The 23,154-nt window shown below is 47.7% G+C and overlaps 1 protein-coding gene across 1 annotated transcript; it reads left to right on the forward strand.

Annotated features, from left to right (window-relative positions):
* LOC123101530 (proline-rich protein 36) lies at nucleotides 1-21,597 on the forward strand. Its single transcript, XM_044522936.1, has 6 exons — nucleotides 1-420; nucleotides 18,283-18,718; nucleotides 18,822-19,640; nucleotides 20,697-20,814; nucleotides 20,924-21,114; nucleotides 21,199-21,597. The coding sequence occupies exons 1-6, from the start codon at nucleotides 1-3 to the stop codon at nucleotides 21,330-21,332; spliced, it is 2,118 nt and encodes a 705-aa protein (XP_044378871.1). The 3' UTR covers nucleotides 21,333-21,597.
* Nucleotides 21,598-23,154: the final 1,557 nt, after the last annotated feature.

Here is a 23,154-nt window from a genome sequence, read left to right on the forward strand (position 1 = left end):
ATGCACGCGCCCGCACGCGTGCCGCCGCGCCCTACTGCTCCCCCGTCCTCGCGTTGCTGGCTGCAGCTTGTTGCTGCCGCCGCTGCGCTCGCCGACGCCCGCTGGCCGCACGCTAACCCGCGTCCCCGACGCGCCCTCACACGCACCCGCGGCTGCTCGCCTTCGCCGACGCGCCTCCCGCTCCACCCCGTGGCCGATGCTGGCCTCCTTCGCCCAGCCATTCCTCACGCCGCGCTCGCTGCCCCCGCCATTGCCGCGCCGCTGCTCACCCCCTACTGCAGCGGTCGCCGCAGCCGTCCTGCCCGTGAGCCGCGCCGTCGTCGCCCCGCTGACTGCCGCCCCCTGCGTCGCCTCTGCCGGCCGGCGAGCCGCGCCGCCGACCACGCACCCGGTGCCAGCGCCCCGTGCACGAGCGCGCCTGTGCCTCGTTCGGGCAGGCGCCCACATCCCACGCCCGCCACGTTAACCCACCCCGGCTGGCCCTTGTGCCACTGGCCTACGGGCCCCATGCCCCTTTAAAAAAGTAATAAATAAAATATTTAATGGTAAAATTAATTAGTTAATTAATTATTACTTAATCAACTTAATTAATTTAGGCTTAACTAGGTAGTTAACCTAATGTCTCTATGACATGGGGCCCCACTTAGTACATTTGACCAGTCAACGGTCAGCTCTGTTGACAGTTGACTGGGTCAACTAGGACCCCCTGGGCCCCACTGTCACCCTCTGGTACACCTCTATGTACACAGATCTGGGTGCGCATAGCATTTTAGCTATTTAATTGCTTATTAATAACAAATTCAGAATATTGTTTAAATCTTTGAAAAATCATAGAAAATAAACCGTAACTCAGATGAAAAAGTTTTCTACATGAAAGTTGCTCAGAATGACGAGACAAATCCGGATACATAGCCCGTTCGTCCGACACACATCCCTAGCATAGTAAACACGCAACTTTTCCCCTCTGGTTCATCTGTCCGAAAACGTGAAACACCGGGAATACTTTCCCGGATGTTTCCCCCCTTTTGCCTGTATCACTTAGTGCCGTGTCAGGTCACCCCTAGCACAACGTAATGCCGCATCTTGCTTTTTGTTACATTGATTGCTCTATTATTTATTGTGTTCCCCCTCCGTTACTTCTTTACGGTAGACCCCGAGACCGCCGGAGACCCCCAGTTCAACTACGGTGTTGACGACCCCTCTCTCTTGCCAGAGCAACCAGGCAAGCCTCCCCCCTTGATCACCAGATTGTTGGGGAACGTAGCAGAAATTTAAAAAAAATTCTACACATCACCAAGATCAATCTATGGAGTCATCTAGCTACGAGGGAAGAGGAGTGCATCTACATACCCTTGTAGATCGCGAGCGGAAGCGTTCAAGAGAACGGGGTTGATGGAGTCGTACTCGTCGTGATCCAAATCACTGATGACCGAGCGTCGAACGGACGGCACCTTCGCGTTCAACACACGTACGGTTGGGAGAGACGTCTCCTCCTTCTTGATCCAGCAAGGGGAGACGAGAGGTTGATGGAGATCCAGCAGCACGACGGTGTGGTGGTGGAAGCAGCGGGATCTCGGCAGGGCTTCGCCAAGCACCAACGAGAGGGAGAGGTGTCACGGAGGGAGAGGGAGGCGCCAGGGACTTGGGTGCGGCTTCCCTCCCTCCCCTCCACTATATATAGGGGCCAGGGGGCGCCAGCCCATCTAGATCCCATCTAGATGGGGGGCGCCGGCCAAGGGGATGGCTTGCCCCCCAAGCCAAGTGGAGGCGCCCCCCACCCCTAGGGTTTCTAACCCTAGGCGCAGGGGCAGGCCCAAGGGGGGAGCACCAGCCCACCAGGGGCTGGTTCCCTTCCCACTTCATCCCATGGGGCCCTCCGGGATAGGTGGCCCCACCGGTGGACCCCCGGGACCCATCCGGTGGTCCCGGTAAAATACTGGTGACCCCCGAAACTTTCCCGGTGGCCGAAACTGGTCTTCCTATATATAAATCTTTACCTCCGGGCCATTCCGGAACTCCTCGTGACATCCGGGATCTCATCCGGGACTCCGAACAACTTTCGGGTTACTGCATACTAATATCTCTACAACCCTAGCGTCACCGAACCTTAAGTGTGTAGACCCTACGGGTTCGGGAACCATGCAGGAATGACCGAGACACCTCTCTGGCCAATAACCAACAGCAGGATCTCGATACCCATGTTGGATCCCACATATTCCACGATGATCTCATCGGATGAACCACGATGTCGGGGATTCAATCAATCTCGTATTCAATTCTCTTTGTCAATCGGTACGTTACTTTGCCTGAGATTTGATCGTCGGTATCCCAATACCTTGTTCAATCTCGTTACCGGCAAGTCGCTTTACTCGTTCTGTAACACATCATCCCGTAACCAACTGCTTAGTCACACTGAGCTCATTATGATGATGCATTACCGAGTGGGCCCAGAGATACCTCTCCGTCATACGGAGTGACAAATCCCAGTCTCGATTCATGCCAACCCAACAGACACTTTCGGAGATACCTGTAGTGTACCTTTATAGCCATCCACTTACGTTGTGAAGTTTGGTACACCCAAAGCACTCCTACGGTATCCGGGAGTTGCACAATCTCATGGTCTAAGGAAATGATACTTGACACTTAGAAAAGCTCTAGCAGACGAACTACACGATCTTGTGCTATGCTTAGGATTGGGTCTTGTCCATCATATCATTCTCCTAATGATGTGATCCCGTTATCAATGACATCCAATGTCCATGGTCAGGAAACCGTAACCATCTATTGATCAACGAGCTAGTCAACTAGAGGCTTACTAGGGACATGTTGTGGTCTATATATTCACACATGTATTACGATTTCCGAATAACACAATTATAGCATGAATAATAGACAATTATCATGAACAAGGAAATATAATAATAACCATTTTATTATTGCCTCTAGGGCATATTTCCAACAGTCTCCCACTTGCACTAGAGTCAATAATCTAGTTACATTGTGATGAATCGAACACCCATAGAGTTCTGGTGTTGATCATGTTTTGCTCGAGGGAGAGGTTTAGTCAACGGATCTGCGACATTCAGGTCCGCATGCACTTTACAAATATCTATGTCTCCATTTTGAACATTTTCACAAATGGAGTTGAAACGATGCTTGATATGCCTGGTCTTCCTATGAAACCTGGGCTCCTTGGCAAGGGCAATAGCTCCAGTGTTGTCATAGAAGAGAGTCATCGGGCCCGACGCATTGGGAATAACTCCTAGGTCGGTAATGAACTCCTTCACCCAGATTGCTTCTTGTGCTGCCTCCGAGGCTGCCATGTACTCCGCTTCACATGTAGATCCCGCCACGATGCTTTGCTTGCAACCACACCAGCTGACTGCCCCACCATTCAAAATATACACGTATCCGGTTTGTGACTTGGAGTCATCCAGATCTGTGTCGAAGCTACCATCGACGTAACCCTTTACGATGAGCTCTTCGTCACCTCCATAAACAAGAAACATATCCTTAGTCCTTTTTAGGTACTTCAGGATATTCTTGACCGCTGTCCAGTGTCCCATGCTGGGATTACTTTGGTACCTTCCTACCAAACTTACGGCAAGGTTTACATCAGGTCTGGTACACAGCATGGCATACATGATAGACCCTATGGCCGAGGCATAGGGGACGACACTCATCTTTTCTCTATCTTCTGCCATGGTCGGGCATTGAGCCGTGCTCAATCTCGTACCTTGCAACACAGGCAAGAACCCCTTCTTTGACTGATCCATATCAAACTTCTTCAATATCTTGTCAAGGTACGTACTCTGTGAAAGACCAATGAGGCGTTTCGATCTATCTCTATAGATCTTGATGCCTAATATGTAAGCAGCTTCTCCAAGATCCTTCATTGAAAAACACTTGTTCAAGTAGGCCTTTATGCTTTCCAAGAATTCTATATCATTTCCCATCAATAGTATGTCATCCACATACTATGAGAAATGCTACAGAGCTCCCACTCACTTTCTTGTAAACGCAGGCTTCTCCATAAGTCTGTGTAAACCCAAACGATTTGATCATCTCATCAAAACGAATGTTCCAACTCCGAGTAGCTTGCACCAGCCCATAGATTGAGCGTTGGAGCTTGCATACCTTGTCAGTATTCTTAGGATCGACAAAACCTTCCGACTGCATCATATACAATTCTTCCTTAAGGAATGCCGTTTTGACGTCCATTTGCCATATCTCATAATCATAGAATGCGGCGATTGCTAACATGATTCGGACGGACTTCAGATTCACTACGGGTGAGAAAGTCTCATCGTAGTCAACCCCTTGAACTTGTCGATAACCCTTAGCGACAAGCCGAGCTTTATAGATGGTCACATTACCATCCACGTCTGTCTTCTTCTTAAAGATCCATTTATTTTCTATGGCTCGCCGATCATCGGGCAAGTCAGTCAAAGTCCATACTTTGTTTTCATACATGGATCCTATCTCGGATTTCATGGCTTCCAGCCATTTGTCGGAATCTGGGCCCGCCACCGCTTCTTCATAGTTCGAAGGTTCACCATTGTCTAACAACATGATTTTCAGGATAGGGTTGCCATACCACTCTGGTGCGAAACGTGCCCTTGTGGACCTACGAAGTTCAGTAGCAACTTGATCTGAAGTTTCATGATCATCATCATTAACTTCCTCTCTAGTCGGTGCAGGCACCTCAGGAACATTTTCTTGAGCTGCGCCACTCTCTGGTTCAAGAGGCAATACTTCATCTAGTTCTACTTTCCTCCCACTTACTTCTTTCGATAGAAACTCTTTCTCTAGAAAGGATCCATTCTTGGCAACAAAGATCTTGCCTTCGGATCTGAGGTAGAAGGTATACCCAATAGTTTCTTTAGGGTATCCTATGAAGACGCATTTTTCCGATTTGGGTTCGAGCTTTTCAAGTTGAAGTTTCTTCACATAAGCATCGCATCCCCAAACTTTTAGAAACGGCGGCTTAGGTTTCTTCCCAAACTATAATTCATACGGTGTCATCTCAACGGATTTCGACGGAGCCCTATTTAAAGTGAATGCGGCAGTCTCTAAAGCATAGCCCCAAAATGACAGCGGTAGATCGGTAAGAGACATCATAGATCGCACCATATCCAATAAAGTGCGATTACGACGTTCGGTCACACCATTACGCTGAGGTGTTCCAGGCGACGTGAGTTGTGAAACTATTCCACATTTCCTTAAGTGCGTGCCAAATTCGTGACTCAAATATTCTCCCCCACGATCTGATCGGAAGAACTTGATTTTCCTGTCACGTTGATTCTCAACCTCATTCTGAAATTCCTTGAACTTTTCAAAGGTCTCAGACTTGTGTTTCATTAAGTAGACATACCCATATCTACTCAATTCATCAGTGAGGGTGAGAAAATAACGATAGCCACCGCGAGCCTCAACACTCATTGGACCGCACACATCAGTATGTATGATTTCCAATAAGTTGGTTGCTCGCTCCATTGTTCCGGAGAACGGAGTCTTGGTCATTTTGCCCATGAGGCATGGTTCGCATGTGTCAAATGATTCATAATCAAGAGACTCCAAAAGTCCATCCACATGGAGTTTCTTCATGCGTTTGACACCAATGTGACCAAGGCGGCAGTGCCACAAGTATGTGGGACTATCATTATCAACTTTACATCTTTTGGTATTCACACTATGAATATGTGTAACATCACGTTCAAGATTAAATAAGAATAAACCATTGACCAGTGGGGCATGACCATAAAACATATCTCTCATATAAATAGAACAACCATTATTCTCGGATTTAAATGAGTAGCCATCTCGTATTAAACGAGATCCTGATACAATCTTCATGCTCAAAGCTGGCACTAAATAAGAATTATTGAGGTTTAAAACTAATCCCGTAGGTAAATGTAGAGGTAGCGTGCCGACGGCGATCACATCGACCTTGGAACCATTCCCGACGCGCATCGTCACCTCGTCCTTCGCCAGTCTCCGCTTATTCCGCAGCTCCTGTTTTGAGTTACAAATATGAGCAACCACACCGGTATCAAATACCCAGGAGCTACTACGAGTACTGGTAAGGTACACATCAATAACATGTATATCACATATACCTTTGGTGTTGCCGCCCTTCTTGTCCGCGAAGTACTTGGGGCAGTTCCGCTTCCAGTGACCACTTCCCTTGCAATAAAACACTCAGTCTCGGGCTTGGGTCCATTCTTTGGCTTCTTCCCGGCAGCTTGCTTACCGGGCGCGGCAACCCCCTTGACGTCCTTCTTGAAGTTCTTTTTACCCTTGCCTTTCTTGAACTTAATGGTTTTATTCACCATCAACACTTGATGTTCCTTTTTGATTTCCACCTCCGCTGATTTCATCATCGAATATACCTCAGGAATGGTCTTTTCCATCCCCTGCATATTGAAGTTCATCACAAAGCTCTTGTAGCTAGGTGGGAGCGACTGAAGGATTCTGTCAACGACTGCATCATCCGGGAGATTAACTCCTAGCTGAGACAAGCGGTTGTGCAACCCAGAAATTTTGAGTATGTGCTCGCTGCCGGAACTATTCTCCTCCATCTTACAATTGTAGAACTTGTCAGAGACTTCATATCTCTCGACCCAGGCATGAGCTTGGAAAACCATTTTCAGCTCTTGGAACATCTCATATGCTCCGTGTTGCTCAAAACGCTTCTGGAGCCCCGGTTCTAAGCTGTAAAGCATGCCGCACTGAACCAGGGAGTAATCATCAACACGGGACTGCCAAGCGTTCATAACATCTTGGTTTGCTGGGGGTGGTGCTTCACCTAGCGGTGCTTCAAGGACATATGCTTTCTTGGCAGCTATGAGGATGATCCTCAAGTTCCGGACCCAGTCCGTATAGTTGCTACCATCGTCTTTCAGCTTGGTTTTCTCTAGGAACGCGTTGAAGTTGAGGACAACATTAGCGTGGGCCATTTGATCTACAAGACATATTGCAAAGATTTTAGACTATGTTCATGATAATTAAGTTCATCTAATCAAATTGTTAATGAACTCCCACTCAGATAGACATCCCTCTAGTCATCTAAGTGATACATGATCCGAGTCAACTAGGCCGTGTCCGATCATCATGTGAGACGGACTAGTCATCATCGGTGAACATTTTCATGTTGATCGTATCTTCTATACGACTCATGTTCGACCTTTCGGTCTTCCGTGTTCCGAGGCCATGTCTTGACATGCTAGGCTCGTCAAGTCAACCTAAGTGTATTGCGTGTGTAAATCTGGCTTACACCCGTTGTATGCGAACGTTAGAACCTATCACACCCGATCATCACGTGGTGCTTCGGAACAATGGACCTTAGCAACAGTGCACAGTTAGGGGTAACACTTTCTTGAAATTATTGCGAGGGATCATCTTATTTATGCTACCGTCATTCTAAGCAAATAAGATGTAAAACATGATAAACATCACATGCAATCAAATAGTGACATGATATGGCCAATATCATTTTGCTCCTTTTGATCTCCATCTTCGGGGCGCCATGATCATCGTCGTCACCGGCATGACACCATGATCTCCATCATCATGATCTCCATCATCGTGTCTTCATGAAGTTGTCTCGTCAACTATTACTTCTACTACTATGGCTAACAGTTAGCGATAAAGTAAAGTAATTACATGACGTTTATGTTGACACACAGGTCATAAATAAATTAAGACAACTCCTATGGCTCCTGCCGGTTGTCATACTCATCGACATGCAAGTCGTGATTCCTATTACAAGAACATGATCAATCTCATACATCACATATATCATTCATCACATCCTTTTGGCCATATCACATCACACGGCATATGTTGCAAAAACAAGTTAGACGTCCTCTAATTGTTGTTGCAAGTTTTTGCGTGGCTGCTATAGGTTTCTAGCAAGAACGTTTCTTACCTACGCCAAAACCACAATGTGATATGCCAATTTCTATTTACCCTTCATAAGGACCCTTTTCATAGAATCCGATCCGACTAAAGTGGGAGAGACAGACACCCGCTAGCCACCTTATGCAACTAGTGCATGCCAGTCGGTGGAACCAGTCTCACGTAAGCGTACGTGTAAGGTCGGTCCGGGCCGCTTCATCCCACGATGCCGTCAAATCAAGATAAGACTAGTAACGGCAAGTAAATTGACAAAATCAACGCCCACAACAACTTGTGTTCTACCCGTGCATAGAAACTACGCATAGACCTAGCTCATGATGCCACTGTTGGGTAACGTAGCAGAAATTTAAAAATTTTCTACGCATCACCAAGATCAATCTATGGAGTCATCTAGCAACGAGGGAAGAGGAGTGCATCTACATACCCTTGTAGATCGCGAGCGGAAGCGTTCAAGAGAACGGGGTTGATGGAGTCGTACTCGTCGTGATCCAAATCACCGACGACCGAGCGCCGAACGGACGGCACCTCCGCGTTCAACACGCGTACGATTGGGAGAGACGTCTCCTCCTTCTTGATCCAGCAAGGGGAGAGGAGAGGTTGGTGGAGATCCAGCAGCACGACGGCATGGTGGTGGAAGCAGCGGGATCTCGGCAGGGCTTCGCCAAGCACCAACGAGAGGGAGAGGTGTCACGGAGGGAGAGGGAAGCGCCAGGGACTTGGGTGCGGCTGCCCTCCCTCCCCTCCACTATATATAGGGGCCGGGGGGGCGCCGGCCCCTCTAGATCCCATCTAGATGGGGGGCGGCGGCCAAGGGGATGGCTTGCCCCCCAAGCCAAGTGGAGGCGCCCCCACCCCTAGGGTTTCTAACCCTAGGCGCAGGGGCAGGCCCAAGGGGGGCGCACCAGCCCACCAGGGGCTGGTTCCCTTCCCACTTCAGCCCATGGGGCCCTCCGGAATAGGTGGCCCCACCCGGTGGACCCCCGGGACCCTTCCGGTGGTCCCGGTACAATACTGGTGACCCCCGAAACTTTCCCGGTTGCCGAAACTGGTCTTCATATATATAAATCTTTACCTCCGGACCATTACGGAACTCCTGGTGACGTCCGGGATCTCATCCGGGACTCCGAACAACTTTTGGGTTACCGCATACTAATATCTCTACAACCCTAGCGTCACCGAACCATAAGTGTGTAGACCATACGGGTTCTGGAACCATGCAGACATGACCGAGACACCTCTTTGGCCAATAACCAATAGCGGGATCTGGATACCCATGTTGGCTCCCACGTATTCCATGATGATCTCATTGGATGAACCACGATGTCGGGGATTCAATCAATCCTGTATTCAATTCTCTTTGTCAATCGGTACGTTACTTTGCCCGAGATTCGATCGTCGGTATCCCAATAGCTTGTTCAATCTCGTTACCGCCAAGTCACTTTACTCGTTCCGTAACACATCATCCCGTGACCAATTGTTTAGTCACACTGAGCTCATTATGATGATGCATTACCGAGTGGGGCCAGAGATACCTCTCCGTCATACGGAGTGACAAATCCCAGTCTCGATTCATGCCAACCCAACAGACACTTTTGGAGATACCTGTAGTGTACCTTTATAGCCATCTAGTTATGTTGTGACGTTTGGTACACCCAAAGCACTCCTACGGTATCCGGGAGTTGCACAATCTCATGGTCTAAGGAAATGATACTTAACACTTAGAAAAGCTCTAGCAGACGAACTACACGATCTTGTGCTATGCTTAGGATTGGGTCTTGTCCATCACATCATTCTCCTAATGATGTGATCCCGTTATCAATGACATCCAATGTCCATGGTCAGGAAACCGTAACCATCTATTGATCAACGAGCTAGTCAACTAGAGGCTTACTAGGGACATGTTGTGCTCTATATATTCACACATGTATTACAATTTCCGGATAACACAATTATAGCATGAACAATAGACAATTATCATGAATAAGGAAATATAATAATAACCATTTTATTATTGCCTCTAGGGCATATTTCCAACACAGATATCGCCTACTCTTCTCTATACTGCTTGCATTAGAGTAGTGTAGTATGTTACTGCTTTCCGTTAATCCTATTCTGATGCATAGCCTGTCATTGTTACTACAGCTGTTGATACCTTACCTGCAATCCTAAATTCTTAGTATAGGATGTTAGTTTATCATCAGTGGCCCTACATTCTTGTCTGTCTTCCATGCTATACTATCGGGTCGTGATCACGTCGGGTGTTGATCACGGGTATATACTATAGATACATACTATACAGGTGGTGACTAAAGTCGGGTCGGCTCGTTGAGTACCCGCAAGTGATTCCGATGTTGGGGGCTGAAGGGGCAGGTGGTTCCACCCAGGTAGTGGTGGGCCTAGGTTCCCGACAGTCCCCAACTGTTACTTTGAGGCGGAGTGACAGGGCAGGTGGAGACCACCTAGGAGAGAGGTGGGCCTGGCCCTGGTCGGCGTTCGCGGTTACTTTAAAATAACACGGTTAACGAGATCTGGGTATTTGATCTGAGTCTGGCTACTGGCCTATACGCACTAACCAACTACACGGGAACAGTTATGGGCACTCGACGTCGTGGTATCACCGAAGCCTTCATGACGTCAGCGACTGAGCGGCGCGCGCCGGGTTGGACTGGAACGCCTGCTCTTGTATAAGGGAGGCTAGGTCTGCTCGCTAGCCACGTAAGCAACATGCAGGTGTGCAATGGGCGATGGGCCTAGACCCCTGCGCCATAGGATTTAGACTGGCGTGCTGACCTCTCTGTTGTGCCTAGGTAGGGCTGCGACGTGTTGATCTTCCGAGGCCGGGCATGACCCCGACAAGTGTGTCCGGACAAAGGGGGTCGAGCGTGTTGGGAAATGTGGTGCACCCCTGCAGGGAAGTTAATCTATTCGAATAGCCGTGATCTTCGGTAACAGGACGACTTGGAGTTGTACCTTGAGCTTATGACAACTAGAACCAGATACTTAATAAAACACACCCTTCCAAGTGCCAGATACAACCGGTGGCTCTCTCACAGGGCGACGAGGGGAGGATCATCGGTTAGGATTATGCTATGCGATGTTACTGGGTGAACTTACCATCTACTCTCTTCCTCTGCTGCAAGATGGAGGTTACCAGAAGCGTAGTCTTCGAAAGGACTAGCTACCCCCCTCTTATTCCGGCATTCTGCAGTTCAGTCCACATATGATACCCCCTTTTCCATTTGATACCAATGCATACATATGTAGTGTAGATCCTTGCTTGCGAGTACTTTGGATGAGTACTCACGGTTGCTTTGCTCCCCCTTTTTCCCCTTTTCTCTACTCGATTGCTGCGACCAGACGATGGAGCCCAGGAGCCAGACGCCATTGTCGATGACGACTACTACTACTCGGGAGGTGCCTACTACTACGTACAGCCCGCTGACGACGACCAGGAGTAGTTTAGGAGGATCCCAGGCAGGAGGCATGCGCCTCTTTCGATCTGTATCCCAGTTTGTGCTAGCCTTCTTAAGGCAAACTTGTTTAACTTATGTTTGTACTCAGATATTGTTGCTTCCGCTGACTCGTCTATGATCGAGCTCTTGTATTCGAGCCCTCGAGGCCCCTGGCTTGTAATATGATGCTTGTATGACTTATTTTATTTGTAGAGTTGTGTTGTGATATCTTCCCGTGAGTCTCTGATCTTGATCGTACACGTTTGCGTGTATGATTAGTGTATGATCGAATTGGGGGCGTCACACTCTCCAGGGAAATACCGACGTAGTTCCAGCTACCATCAGTTAGCTGTGTTGGAATTTCCTTGAAGAGGAGAGGATGCTGCAGTATAGCACAGATAAATATTTCCCTCAGTTAAGAACCAAGGTTATCAATCTAGTAGGAGTACCACGCAACATCTTGTTAGCAGTACCTACACACAAAATAACAAATCCTTGCACTGAACACGAACAAGGGGTTGTCAATCCCTTGGTGGTTACTTGCAAGAATTTTATGGTGATAGGTAGATAATTAAAACACAAAATAAAAGAAAGAAAGAAAAACTGCATCAAGGTAATTTTGATTTAATATATGATAAAAAGTAGACCGGGGGGCCATAGTTTTCACTAGAGGCTTCTCTCTTGAAAATAGCATGCGGTGGATAAACAAATTACTGTTGGGCAATTGGTAGAAAAATAAATAATCATCATAATATCCAAGGCAATGATCATGTATATAGGCATCACGTCCGAGACAAATAGACCGACTCCTGCCTGCATCTAATATTGTTACTCCACACATCGACCGCTATCCAGCATGCATCTAGAGTATTAAGTTCATAAAGAATGGAATACTGCCTTAAGCAAGATGACATGATGTAGACAAAGTAAACTCATGCATGAATAAAGCCCATCTTTTTATCCTTAATGGAAACGATGCAAATCCGTGACATGTCCCATTCTGTCACTGGAATTGAGCACCGCAAGATCGAACCCATCACAAAGCACCTCTCCCATTGCAAAAAAATCAATCTAGTTGGCCAAACCAAATCAATAGATCGGAGAAAAATATAAAGCTATAACAATCATGCATAAGAGGGTTCAAAGAAAACTCAAATAATATTCATGGATAGATCTGATCATAAACTCACAATTCATTGGATCCCAACAAACACACCGCAAAAAGTCATTACATCGAATAGATCTTCAAGAACATCGAGCAAAACATTGTATTGAAGATCAAAGAGAAAGAAGAAGCCATCTAGCTACTAGCTATGGACCTGTAGGTCTGTGGTAAACTACTCGCACATCATCGAAATAGCAGCAAGTTTGATGTAGAGCCCCTCCGTGATCGATTCCCCCTTCGACGGAGTACCGGAGAAGGCCTCCAGATGGGATCTCGTGGGAATAGAAACTTGCGTTGATTATGTTTGCCTCAATAACACTTGCACTATAACCATGCCACTGCTATATCTATGATAAGTTTTCAGGTCAAGAAGTGGAGGGCTATCTAGGCATACCGATCGTAAGTGAACCAAAACCTTCTCGTTATTTCGGTTTAAACAATTGAGTTCCTTATGATTCGGATTTCTCTCCATGTTGCTCGAGGACGATCAAGTTTAAGGTTGGGGAGTTGATGAGTGATATGTTTACTCTCATTTCAACCTTGTTTAAACCGAGATATTTCACTAAAAGAGAGGTATTCGCTCCGATATTGCGACTAATGACTAATGAATGCAAAGGATTTTACAAATCCTTTCTTTAATATTTTTTCCACCGGAATTGGGCTGAAAAGGGAAGATATCATGTGGGAGAAAGGAAAGGAAGGAAAATGGAGAAGAAATGAATCACCAGGAAGCGTCAGAAGGACTCTAGAGCGAAAAACGACATTCCATGCGACCACGAGCGCTTGCATGAGCAATCGTTTGGCATGGAAATCGAGGTAGCTCATCCACCGGAACAACTTTTATTAAGGGGACCCCGTCGAAATGTCAACAGACGGAGCAAAGGAGGAGCATCGAGCACAACCAGAACCCGTTCATCATCATCTTCATCCACAAACCCTAGCCGCCACCATTTTCACCTCCATAGCCATCTCCACCACCATAGCCCTCTCTCATCTAGTTCATGTAATCGTGCATCGCATAAGGCATCCATTGTAAGCATATTGCAATCAATCAATCTCAAGATGTGTACTTTAATGATTTCTTCTCGCGATCTGATCTCCATGTGTGAGTAGTCCGGTAACGTATGAGGTGAGGCATGAGCCTTGCAGCCCCAGGTATTTGTTAATGGGATCAATAGAAGTCTTTGACACAACGTCTTGTATGTGTAAAATAAAATTGCATCGTGAAGTATCTTTTGTTTTGCCCGCGATCTTCATCCCTGCAGGTACCCAGAAACATGGAGATCGAGCACCGGTGAGTCTAGGAGCAAGGGGACCATGAAGTATTATATCAAACACTGGTGACAGTAAGGTTTAGTAGGGTAACATGGATCCTATCTTTGGGGATTCATGAGGTGTAGTCATTGAATGCCCAAGCTTTTGTCTAATATTATTATCTTAATTATCGAGGCAACCCCGTGAGACGGATAGAGCCTTCGGTACTGATTCTTGATGCAAGACTCATGCCGGTCAAGATGTTATTTGGACACATCCCCCATTCCAAATGAAGCAAGCACCTTTTGATGGGTGACTTCCCGAACACAAACTAATATCATTTTTTATCCCAACACCAATACATGGTTGTAAGCATTAAGACCTCATCCCAGTACCTTCTTTTTATTACAAGTGTTTGAATCAATATATGCTTGCTTATCCGGTCAAAAGTTGGATTTGACACTTCGGCAAAAGCTTGCTAGAGACCATCCCTTCAAGGAAATTCTCCTCTCGTGGGTTAGATAACACAAGGTCACCTCTGGGGAAACATGTGCGGGATACTCTTTTTAGTTCCAATACCGGATCAACAAAAAGAAGATAACAATAGTCCATTCTACTTCTAGATTACCATGATTTGCCCGGCAGTTTGCGCGTAGGGAGGTGGTGTCGCTCGGCACCGTGGTGGCGTCAACAGATGGTCGGACTGGCAAGGGTGATGATGATCTCTTTCCCGAAGATGGGTCATCGGTTCAATGATGTCGGCTTCTAAAATGTGTGCATGTGGCATACGCTTTAGGTTTGCTGTTGTAGGTTCCGATACGTTATGTGGATAGATCGACGACCATATTGGTTTTAGATATGGGGAGCGAGAGCACTCTACATTATCGAGTTTGTATGTGTGAGTGATGGCTTCGGGTGGCGTGATGTATGTTCTTGTCAGATCTTTGATGAATAATCATAAAGATGATTGTACACATCGATTAATGCAGAGGCCGGGTTTTTTACCTCCTTTTCTAAAAAGAAATCTATAGCCTTTTTCTAGTAGTGCGAGGATCAAGGGATTCTAATTCGTTAGTTAGGCTAGTCATAGTGGGAGTAACCTAGTGAGTAACATAACGCACTCCAATTTTTTTTTGCTTATGTGGAAATTAGTTAATGAGAAGTAGTAACATAATATGTTACTGCAACATAGCGTTTCCCAATACAAGATGAGTCTATAAGCTAATAAATGAAGCCGTATACGACACTACTATTATGTTACTTTGCACTATAAACATAGATATAGGACTAGGTCTACATCGTTTATAGTAACTTAGACTAATGTTATATGCATGACACTAGTATAAGTTACTCCCCACTATGACCAGCCTTAGATATAGGACTAGGTCTAGAAATTGATTTGTCAGTTAAAACATTGGTGATATCTACCCCCAACCGTATGAGCAACAGTATGAAATCTCTCATTATGCGGTCAAGAATCAGTTAAAACATGGGCAGTTCAGCGGCTGGCCTGGGTTTCTATCAGCTTGACATGCCTTAAGTATCAAGGAATAGATTCTAGGACATCTAGAGAATGTTGGGATTGTTTATGTTGAAGCATGGATGATTAGCAAAGAGGAATTGGCCCAGGAATTCTTAGTCATCTACAAGACAAACTGGTTCACCTAAAAACAATTAACAAGACCAACTCGTCGTGGCCGATCAAAGCTCTTGATGAATGAACATTTCTGGTCAAGCTGAGAGAGATCGAGTCGGAGAAAACAAGAGGGTCCATCGAAACTGTCTGTCCGTCGGGCGGGCAAAGAAAAGAAAGATTCGTGCCCATACGCACACGGTGATACGAACCGTCCAAACCTAGAGGCCAACAGCATCGATCGTAGCACCGGTAAAACGATAAACGATGCTGTAACAAACCCTCTGCTCTTGGGGGGCGACCTGACCGTGGATGCGCTGGCCGGCTCTGTCGATCAGCTTGTGTCTGTGAGAGAAAGCTTGGTAAACAACGGTGACGAGTACGATCAGATACAAGTGCCATAGTAGCTTGCTGGCCAAAGGCGCCGTGCCTCACGGTCACGGGGACATTAACTTTACGAAATTTATTTATTTACAGCATCTCCAGCAGTTGACCCCTAATCCCCCCCCCCCCGGGCGAGCCGGCTATACAATCGCCGCTGGGGCGGTTTTGCGTCCAGTCATCGCTCTCAGCTCGCCACCCGGCGTCGATATTGGCCCACTTTCCAGCCCCATTTTGACGAATAAAGAGCCCATATGGGCGACAATAGGCCCATATTCGACGTGGTTCGCCGTTGCTCGGCGTTCAATTATCAACATAAATTTTTTTATCACATATTTCATCACAGAAAAATTAAATACTTCAACAAAATAGTACAACAACAAATAATTCAATACAAATTATATAGTTCAACAAATAAAAACTCATATTTCATCACATGTCGCGCCCGGCGTCGCCCTTTAGCCTTCATAGGTGCTCTATCAGATCTTGCTGCAGTTGATGATGCACCTGTGTGTCTCGGATCTCCTAACGCATACTGAGATAGGCAGTCCGGGTTGCCGGTAGCTAGTGATAAACTTCGGCTAGAGGACCCTGCCTGTAGTATAGTTCAGTGTCAAACACTGGATCTTCTTGCTCGCTCTCGATGATCATGTTGTGCAAGATGACACAACAAGTTATAATCTCCCACATTTGATCTTTTGACCATGTCTGAGCGGGGTACCGGACAACAGCAAATCGAGATTGGAGCACACCAAATGCCCGCTCGACATCCTTCCTACAAGCCTCCTGAACCTTCGCAAACCAGGCGTTCTTGCCTCCTGGCACAAGGTTTGAGATCGTCTTCACAAATGTCGACCATCTCGGATAGATGCCATCAGCTAGATAGTACCCCTTATTGTAGTGCCACCCATTGATCTCGAAGTTCACCGGAGGAGAATGACCTTCAACAAGCTTGGCAAAGACAGGAGAGCACTGCAGCACGTTGATGTCATTGTGAATTCCTGGCATACCAAAGAAGGAGTGCCAAATCCAGAGGTCCTGTGTAGCCACCGCCTCCAGTACCACACTGCAACCGCCTTTGCCGCCTTTGTACATCCCCTGCCAAGCAAATGGACAATTCTTCCATTTCCAATGCATGCAGTCGATGCTTCCAAGCATCCCAGGAAATCCTCTTGCTGCATTCTGTGCTAGGATCTGAGCAGTGTCTTCCGCATTGGGTGTTCTCAAGTATTGCGGTCCAAACACTGCCACCACTGCCCGACAGAACTTGTAGAAACACTCCATGCTGGTGGACTCGGCCATGCGCCCATAGTCGTCCAGTGAATCACTGGGAGCTCTGTGTGCAAGCATCCTCATCGTTGTCGTGCACTTCTGGATCGAGGTGAATCCAAGTTTGCCGGTGCAATCCATCTTGCACTTGAAGTAGTTGTCGAACTCCCGGATGGAATTCACAATCCTGAGGAAGAGCTTTCGGCTCATCCAATAACGGCGCTGAAATGTTTTGTTGCCGTGAAGTGGAACATTGGCGAAGTAGTCGGAGTAGAGCATGCAGTAGCCTTCGAGACGATGCCGGTTTTTTGCTTTCACCCGCCCCGGCGCCGAGCCACCTCGCCGCGGCTTTTCATTGCTCGTCAGCAGCTGGGCGAGGGCGACGAGCACCATCAGATGCTCTTCTTCCTGGACGTCGGCCTCGGCTTCCTCCTCCAGCAGCACGGCGAGCGCTTCCTCGTCATCCGAGTCCATCGCCGAGGCAGGCAAATCGCCGAACACCTTGCGCCCGGTGGGCGTGCACCTGCCAAACTGCCCCTCCGCGGCCGGATACGGCGGCCGAAAACGCCCAGCTGTTGTTGAAGGGGCTGCCGCGGCGAACCTCTGCTATTTGTCCGGCGGGGAATGGCTATCTAGCGGTGAAGGGCGGCGGGCGGCGCCGGGATATAGCTAGTGGCGGCCGAGGGCGCGGGGGTGGAAGGCGGGTCGGGAAAAAAATCTTGACTTTTCGCCTGACGGTGTGGGCCAGCCGCGCTTTTCCCTTGCGCCGGAGCCCCCGATCGCCCCCAGTGCGCCGGGTTCGGCCTGCGGCCGCCGACGGAAAAAAGGACCGAACCGGCGCTTTTCGTCGTCCTAGAGACGCAGCTGAGACATTTTTTTGGCGCAAGCGCCGAAAAGATGATCTGAGGGCCTGTTGAGGACGCAACTGGAGATACTCTTATACGATCACACATCCTGTTTGAAATAGTACTCCTTCCGGTCCTTTTTACTCTGTACATTAGATTTGCCGAAAGTCAAACTTTGCTAAGTTTGATCAAATTTATATTAGAAATTATTAGCACCTATAATATCTAATAAATATAATATAAAAATATATTTTAAGATGAATTTAATGATATTGGTGTTGTTATGTAAATGTCTATAATTTTTTATATAAATTTGGTCAAAATTGAATGAGATTGATTTTGGAACAACCTAATAATATGCAGAGTAAAAAGACCGGAGGGAGTACGTACAAGCCGCAGCGTGCTGTACAAACTTGGCCCAGGAAAACTGCAATAAATGGACGCGGAGATGAGGAAAGGCCGCGCCTCGCCTGCCTGCCTGCCTGCCACCGTGACAGGCGGCAAGTGCTCCGGCCGGTGGACGCGCGCGCACGGGGCCCACTGCTACAAGCGCAGGTCTACACCGTGCGACCAGAATCGCACGGCCTGGATCACCCGTCAAACCAGGCAATGACCACCCCAACGGCGTCAGAGGGCGGGGAGCCCCACCGCCCACCTCGCCCCCGCGTGCCGCCGTGCAGGCGCACTGCCCCACGCCACGGGCTCACCACCGCCACCGCACCGCTCTCCTCCTCCTCCTCTACCTCCGCGTCATTGCGCCTCCCCCAACATTTAAACCAGCGCTGCTATACACACGATGGTGTGTGGACGATTCGTGAACGACAACGTAGATCAACTCGTCCATGCACAACATTAAAGTGAAGCAGACGGCTGGATTTGGCCGTCGTCCCCTTGTCGTGCAGGCAGTTTCGTCCGCACAGTAGTTTCGCATTTAAACAGCCAAACCAAACAAAAGCCACACACGCCGCCCCGTGCTGCTCCACTGTACCACCACCCACAGTCCCACTCTCCCACTATCCCCCAGCCTCCAGCTGAGCCAGCTCCCCTCGCCGCCACGCCGGCAATGGCGCCCGCTTGCTCCCTCCCCGCCCTTCTCCTCCTCACCCTCGCGGTGCTGTCCCCCACCCCGGCCGCGGCGGCGCGGTTCGCGTGCAACGCCACGGCGCCGCGGGCCTCCACCTGCCAGGCCCTCGTCTCCTACTCCCCGCCCAACGCCACCACCCTGGCCGCCGTCCGCGCGCTCTTCCAGCTCCGCTCGCACCGGGCGCTGCTCGCCTCCAACGACCTCCCGCTCTCCACGCCCACCACCGCGCCGGCCCCGTTCCCGGTCCGCGTCCGCCTGCCCTGCCTCTGCTCCGGGGGCGCCGGCGCCACCTTCCAGCGGCCCACCTACAAGGTCCGCGCGGGCGACACGCTCGACGCCGTCGCCCGCGGCGCCTTCGCGGGGCTCGTCACGTACCGCGACATCGCCGCCGCCAACAACATCTCCGACCCCAACCGGGTCGCCGTCGGCCAGGAGCTCTGGGTGCCGCTGCCCTGCAGCTGCGACCCCGTCGGAGGGGAGCCCGTCGTGCACCTCACGTACGTCGCGCCTGCCGGGAGCTCCGTCGCCGGGATTGCGGAGGAGTACGGGACCACGGAGGAGACGATTCTGGCCCTCAACCGCATGCCCGACGCCAAGAGCCTCCTCGCCGGCCAGGTCCTCGACGTGCCGCTCCGAGGTAGTGCCGCCACGAAGACCTCTCTCCCTTTTCTTGTTGCTGACTTACCATCGCTCCAAGATTCAGCCTTTTTGCTATGCATTTTTGCCTCCTCTTTTTGTGTTGTTCAGTGATAAACCGTTAGAGATATCTCTTCCTTTTGCGATAGTTTGCTACTGATGGTACATTGTGCTTGTGCGATATGTGTACTTCTTTATTATTGGTGGATCCAACAAATTACAGGATGCAATGGCAGTTGCTGATGTGAAGCTGCATCTATCAAACATTTTCTGAACTCTTTCTAGGTTCTTTCTGCTGGTAAAAGTGGAGGGATGCCATGGAGATGCTTTGCCAACGCAAAGTTGAAAGTCCTATCTCTTTCCTTGATCCTCTTTGTAGATTGTAGTACGAGTAGTACTTTTTAACAGTGTCCCAAGGTTGCTTTTCAGATTGTTTGCCCTGAAAAGTTGTGCTTGTGATGGGCAAAAAGGGGGTTTTCTACCTTGCAAGTTGCAACACATATCATCATACCTCGGTTCAGATTCGAGTCTTGGATATGCTGCCACTTGAGTCTGAAGTTATGAACAGTTAACATTTCTCGCATGGTATGGTTGATTACAGGAGGTTAATCCATCTTCTTACTCTGAGAAAAAAAATTGGACCAAAAGAATTGTAGTACTACTAGCCGGGTTAAATGATCGTAGCAGGGCAAAATAATTCAGTCAAGAATCTGTCTGTCTTTTGATTTGCAAAGTCATTCGATATGTTCATACATATGCCACCTGGTTAATTTGCGTTCTCCGACTCATGACAATGCCTCTATAAGTTGAGATGCTCGTTACAGTTTACTTTCTGCTCTTTATTTTTCTGAATTTAACTGAACTGATGTCATCAAGCTAAGCCTGGCATGAACATAGTAACGCTTCTGCAAGTTAATCTTTCTAAATGCTGTTATATTTCTTTACGGAGGAAGTACTAGTTGTTTTCGAGCGACGTCATATACGTTCGAATTGTACAGATACTCATTCAGAGTTCAGTTTAGGGGTTCTGGTTTAACATAGTGTGACACTTGTGCAGCTTGCTCTTCTGCCATTAGCAACTCGGCCATCGACCGCAACCTCCGCGTCCCCAACGCGAGCTACATCCTGACGGCCAACAACTGCATCATGTGCGGCTGCAGCTCCACCAGTTGGCGGTGAGTACTTCCTGGGCCAGTCAGCTTCTTGTCGTCCCTACTAAATCATACTGTACATGCTACTGAAACTGACGAAACCTGAACTTGGCAATGCCCTGAAAAAATTCAGGCTGGACTGCCAGCCGACGCAGGGGTTGACACCCTCCTGCCCTGCGGCGAAATGCGGAGATCTGTTCCTCGGGAACACGTCGACGTCCGCGACCTCGGCCTGCGAGAGCACGACGTGCTCCTACGCCGGCTACACCAACGGCACCTCGTTCACCATCCTCGCCAACCTCACCACCAGCTCCGTGTGCAACGGTGAGCGCTTAGCCATTGGCTGTACATTGTCATTGTTGTGTACAAATGCCATTGTCATTGACACCGGCTTGTTGGTTGTGGCAGCTGCTGGGATATCGCCGGCCGCGCAGCCGGCCCACTCCTCGGCGTCCAGATTGGGGTCGCCGGCGCGGTGGTCGGAGCTGATCGTCGGGCTCCATGTCGCTCTGCTGTGCCTCGGGTTTCTGCGCCGTGACTGAGTAGCAATTCAGATTCTTGTCGCTGGACGTGTAGGTCGTAGCTCTGTCTTGTGAGTAATTTGGGACGCGCTGCATGTGCATGTGCGGCTTCGGTTTGCAGGATGTGTTAGAAGGCAGACGTTAGGGGAACACTCGCTCTGTGTTAGAAGGTGCTCGTAGATCAGATCGGGGCAGATTTGTAGTGCCGAACAGTATTTCCAGCGTTCTTGGTTTTGGCCTGGTGTTATCACTGTCTTGCTATAAAATGGGGACCCTCTTTGTTTTAGGATTTCGCTACAAACCGAATTTCAGGCTCTTAGCCATGACAAATCAAACGTTTTTTTAGGATGGCAATTCTTTTTAGCAAGCACGGCAGATCCTTGTTATGTTCAGTTTTTTGCAACGATTTGTTGTGCTTGTCAAGAGGGAATTTTCATCCTTGTGACAACTTGATTTGCCATAAAACATGTTCGATTTGCTGTGGTTAAATTTTTTACGTCAGACTTTTAACATTTTCGTTGTTTTACATAATCCCGCCGATAGTTGCTGACTCCTACAGGAAACACGCGTTAAAAGAAATAGGCATCGAAAACATGACTGAAGAGTTACATAAAGTTGACAAAAATATAGCCCTCCAAAATGAGCAATTATTGCCCATCTATCTATCTATACTATCAACATAAAAAGACGCAAATAGACAAATCCAAAGCATCTCCACCACCATCAAATCACGTTATCTAACGGTTCAAATTGCTCCAATGTTGAGCACCAAACATGTTTAACGCTCTAATTATCCATTACTGCCATTGGTTATAAACACGTTTTGACTCAACGCTATCCCATAAAATTCGTCATGTAATTAATATCCTACCATTCACGTGAAAAAGTAACTGATATCTTATCAAATATCAACGTACAACAGATATATCTTACTTAATATAATGTGCAGCTAATATCATACCTAATATACTACACGTAAATAATATCTTACTTAATATCCGCATGCACTTAATATACTTCCAAATTAACGTGCATTGCACGTGTACATATTGACTAGTTCTAAAAGTTACTCCATCTTCATAAATAATGTGTGTGTGCGCGCGCATGGCGTGTAAATAACCTAACTCTTCAATTTAAAACACAATTAGTAGATCATCAGAGTTCACATCGGCATATCTCGCACTAGACAAGTTTAGTGCACATGTTTAATACAAGTTCAATTGTAAACAATCGGCAAATATTACGGCTCATTTCAACATGTTAGTTCTCACCACATACATCAATGTTAATCTACTACAACAGATAGATACACAAAGTGGATACATATATTCTTCTTATCACATTACTAAAAGTGGATACATCAATATCATAATTTAGTATATTTTTCATATTATGTTTAACTAGTGTATAAATTTGATCAAACTTTACATACGACTTAATACATACTCCCTCTGTTCGGAATTACTTGTCTTGGATATGGATGTATCTAGAACTAAAATACGTCTAGATACATCCATTTCTGCAACAAGTAATTCCGAACGGAGGGAGTACCTAACATATGAAGTAAAAAAATCGGAGAGGGTGTCATTTTGTGTGTTTACCCTTGATCATTTAGCACTCGATGCAACTAAATGATTAGATATAACCGACAAATTGAACGAGGAAAACATCAATATAACCTGCTTTGGTTGGGTTTCAATTCCTTTTTTAGATGTTAAAAATACCATTTCCATGTGACGAACCACACATGCTCACTGACCAATTATAACCCTAAAGTGGGAAGGGGAAGATTTGACTGTGAAAGGAAAAGAAGAGCAAACCATCCAAAGAGGGAGAGCGAGGG

The sequence above is a fragment of the Triticum aestivum genome, chromosome 5A, assembly GCF_018294505.1.
Source record: "Triticum aestivum cultivar Chinese Spring chromosome 5A, IWGSC CS RefSeq v2.1, whole genome shotgun sequence".
NCBI lineage: Eukaryota > Viridiplantae > Streptophyta > Magnoliopsida > Poales > Poaceae > Triticum > Triticum aestivum.